The 2,799-nt window shown below is 41.4% G+C and overlaps 1 protein-coding gene across 1 annotated transcript in view; it reads left to right on the top strand.

The window, feature by feature from the left end:
• CKS2 (CDC28 protein kinase regulatory subunit 2) overlaps positions 1-1,763 on the top strand; it is a 5,576-nt gene extending 3,813 nt beyond the window's left edge. The window contains exons 2-3 of the mRNA XM_029965464.1: positions 377-504; positions 1,463-1,763. Coding sequence (XP_029821324.1) covers positions 377-504; positions 1,463-1,515 — 181 coding nt within the window. The 3' untranslated portion in view covers positions 1,516-1,763. The remainder of the gene's footprint in view (positions 1-376; positions 505-1,462) is intronic.
• The last annotated feature ends 1,036 nt before the right edge of the window (positions 1,764-2,799 follow it).

The following is a 2,799-nucleotide window of genomic DNA, read 5'->3' as shown; positions in this document are numbered from 1 at the left end:
CTTACTTTAAAGCGGTATTACAAATATTTTAGAAGTCCAAAGTCCTTATTTTTTCAAGCAGCAGATACGGCAGCCACTTGCCAGGAACGCATACTTATATAAATGCAGCGTGACTGGAGCGTGACAAAGAATTAATCTCCTCTAGAATGCAGGTTGGCTTCCAATATGTAATTGCATTACGGATGTAACGTTTAATAGGCATAAGTGATTTTAAACTCAATTGTGAGACAGATTTCCTAATCAGATTCGTGGTAACAGTCATATACGCTAGGCTTTTTTACAGAGAAAGTAATTATGCATTACTCGCTTGCTGTCTTTTGCTGCAGAGCTGTTCAAGTTTTCTAGTGTTGTGTGTTTAATAATTGAATTTGTACAGACACGTGATGCTGCCACGAGAACTTTCAAAACAAGTGCCAAAATCTCATCTGATGTCTGAAGAAGAGTGGAGACGTCTTGGTGTTCAGCAGAGTCTTGGCTGGGTTCACTATATGATCCATGAGCCAGGTAAGCACATCTGAAAGAATTAGGTGGAAAAAAAAAGGTGTCTAAAACATTAACAGCCTGGTGCTTAGCTGAAGTGTGTAACGCATAACTTGTTCTGCTGTGGAATCCAGCTGGAATTAAATACCGAATGTTTAGACTCCTGCTTATCTACTTGCTATTTTAGCCCTTTGTCAACAAAGGCGACATAACCTTAATGCTCATGTAGGTAAGGTCCTGTGTTAGTGCTCTGAAAAATCTACAGTACAGTTTGAACTCTAGCTATAGCGCCTACTTAAAAATCAGTATTTTATATAATGGAGTGTGAAGCCCCAGAGTCTATGAACGAGGATGTACTGTGAGAAGAGCCTTTTTAGGTAACTTACCATTGACAAGCCTGACTGAAAAGTAACAAGTGATACATGAACTGCAGCAGCAACTGGAGTTCCAAGTTTCTGAAGAATCAGGTGAAGAAATTAGTATAACCTTCCAGTGTTTCCCTTACCTTGTTACCTTTGATACTTTAGACTTTTCTGGAGGTGTTTAGGTATAAGTTAGATCAATAATAATGTAAGCTGGCTGTATTAACTAAAGTGGATTTTTTTGATGCTTGACATGATGTACCTAACAGACAGTTTACCTAGTTTGCTTGTCTTTCAGTAAGAGTTCATCAAATAGCCTAATGTAAAGAGACAGTTGGTACTAAATAAAAGTACTGTTTTTTCCAATACTTCCTTCCTTCCTGTATCTTAAGTTTATGATACAGGTACCATTTGGTATAAAACTAAAAAACATGTGTTTGACTGTTACATGGCTACTGCAAAGTTGGTCTGTTAATATTACATGTGGAGCCATATTTGGACTTCTTGATCTACTTATCTGATAGCAAGCTTCAACTATCATCCCAAACTTCCAAAATGAAAGAAATCCCTTCAAACAAGACTTGAGGGACAGACTGATGCTTTCAATTTTCTTTCTACAGAGCCACATATTCTGCTCTTCAGGAGACCTCTTCAAAAGGCGGAGCAGAAATAAGTCATCGCCTCTTCAATCTTCTGGAACTATGTATATGAGTGTATATATGTTGGCAGTATTCAGTGAATACTTTAAATTTACAAAACATACATCCAAACCTGTGCATGAGCTGTATTATTCACAGCAACAAAGCTCAGTCAAGTGAAATTTCAAGTAGGCTGCTATAATGTTAAAAGAGCGGATGGCTTTATCTTTACTGTCAATGTAAGTGCCTCTCTGAATTAAATTGCATTCATGTTTGTGTTGCACATTCTGGTTAGATGATCTTGTTATCTGTGTTCAGTGACTTTTGCACTCATCTTTTCTGCTATATCCTAGTATATTCAAATCTATTAGTTCTTCTGTTTAGGAGGAAGTAGGCTTAAGAAATAAACTGCTTTTTGTGTTCTTATAAAGCCTCAATGCCTGGAGTTCTAATTTACTGTCATAACAAGTATTTGTTGTCTAACATTTTATGAGTACCTACTTTGGAAAACAGTTACTTGGTGATCCTATCCCTGATGACTTGGTATAAACTCTGTGTTGTGTACTTCTTAATATTGCATAGAGATGTCTTTATGCTTGTTTGGTTAACTCTGCTAGTACCAGTTAACTTTCTATCACAAGCTTTTACTCTGGGGTTCTAGCCTGCACTTCCTGTCTTGCAGTGAAGTTGTCACTGTGAAGTCTTGGGACCCTGTAATAGCAGCCATACACTCAGATTTTATTTTTTTTTTTAAAAAAGGTACTTCAGTATATTGTGTTTCAGTAACTCTCAGTACCAGGGGTTCATTTCCAACATGAGTTAGTATTACAGCTGTGTAGGATTTGGAAGGCCAGCGACAGCAGGATCCATCTGCATGTGGCTTAAGTGACAAAGCATGTGCTGTCCCTGTGTCATGTGTGCTTGTTGTGCAGACAGCGGTAAGTAACACGAAAAGTCTGGTGAGGAAAAGGACCCTTGAGGGCCTTCCTCTAAAAGCTGCCTGAGCTGTCTGTCTCAGTGGTGGACTGAACCAGGCCCGGTCACACCTTCACTAAGAATCCTGCTGAGCTCTGCCTAAGCCGTGCTCTTCCTCGGGCTGGTGTCTTTGGAGGGTCCCGGGCGCGTGCCTGCCCTCCATCCCCGTGGCACAGGATCCCGCGCTCCCTGCCCTCCATCCCCGTGGCACAGGATCCCGCCGCACTCCCTGCCCTCCATCCCCGTGGCACAGGATCCCGCACTCCCTGCCCTCCATCCCCGTGGCACAGGATCCCGCACTCCCTGCCCTCCATCCCCGTGGCACAGGATCCCGCACTCCCTGC

This window comes from Manacus vitellinus, unplaced genomic scaffold, assembly GCF_001715985.3.
Source record: "Manacus vitellinus isolate BGI_N305 unplaced genomic scaffold, ASM171598v3 scaffold_9_pilon, whole genome shotgun sequence".
Lineage (NCBI taxonomy): Eukaryota > Metazoa > Chordata > Aves > Passeriformes > Pipridae > Manacus > Manacus vitellinus.
This window is presented reverse-complemented; position numbering and strand designations above follow the sequence as displayed.